The sequence below is a fragment of the Chaetura pelagica genome, unplaced genomic scaffold (assembly GCF_000747805.2).
Source record: "Chaetura pelagica isolate M959 unplaced genomic scaffold, ChaPel_1.0 scaffold2088, whole genome shotgun sequence".
In the NCBI taxonomy this organism is placed as follows: domain Eukaryota; kingdom Metazoa; phylum Chordata; class Aves; order Apodiformes; family Apodidae; genus Chaetura; species Chaetura pelagica.
In genome coordinates, this window is record NW_009954214.1 from 23,910 (window position 1) to 24,709 (window position 800).

The window sequence follows — 800 nt, forward strand, 5'->3', positions numbered from 1 at the left end:
CTCCCCAGCTTTCCTGGAGCCCCTTCAGGCACTGGAAGGTGCCCTAAGGTCTCTCTGGAGCCTTCTCTTCAGGTTGAACATGTCCCAGGACAGGAAGGGGGGCTACAACCCACCCTGGCGAGGGAGAAGGAGAGACTGGATCAGCTCAGAAGCAGTATCCTAAATCAAAGCTGAGCCTCCATCTGCTGCTGTTCAGAAGAACTGAGGAGGGGGTTGCACTGCAGCCCCTCCTGAGTGGGGCTGCCACCCTCACCTGCCCCAGGTAGGGCCCGTAGGACTCGGTGCTGGCGATGCCACCGTGTTTCTTGATCCACTCGTAGGCTCTCCACTCCTCGCCCCCGTCACAGGCAAAGTTCCCGAAGCCCCAGGAACAGTCGATCAGGACTTGTTGGGACAGGGGGGTCAGCACCCCAGTCTGCGGGGGGGACACGTCGTGGGGACGGGGACCAGCACCCTCCAGACAGCCCGGCCGTGGGGCCCGTCCCTGCTCTCACCTTGAGGAAAAGGGCCCCCTCCATGGCCCCCGTGGTAGCAAAGCTCCAGCAGGAGCCACAGACAGCCTGGTCCTTGACGGGGGTGACGGCACCTGGGGAGAGTTTTGGGGTGCAGTGAGAGGCTGTGGGGGCAGCAGGAGGTGAGGGCAGGAGGAAGGGACATGGAGGCAGGAGTGGAGGACGGGCTGGGCTCCCAGAGGCAGCGCAGGGCTTGGTGCTGGGGGGTGGGTGCAGCAACAAACCTGCAGGACCCTGACACCCCCCTTGGGTGGGGGTGACCCTCCCAGCTGCTGGGGGCAGGACACC

The 800-nt window shown here is 64.5% G+C and overlaps 1 protein-coding gene across 1 annotated transcript in view; it reads right to left on the bottom strand.

Moving 5' to 3' along the window:
• The window catches only part of LOC104393682 (digestive cysteine proteinase 1-like), a 20,114-nt gene that overhangs the window by 8,118 nt on the left and 11,196 nt on the right, over positions 1 to 800 (bottom strand). The window contains 2 exon segments of the mRNA XM_010003195.1: positions 254 to 415; positions 495 to 589. Coding sequence (XP_010001497.1) covers positions 254 to 415; positions 495 to 589 — 257 coding nt within the window.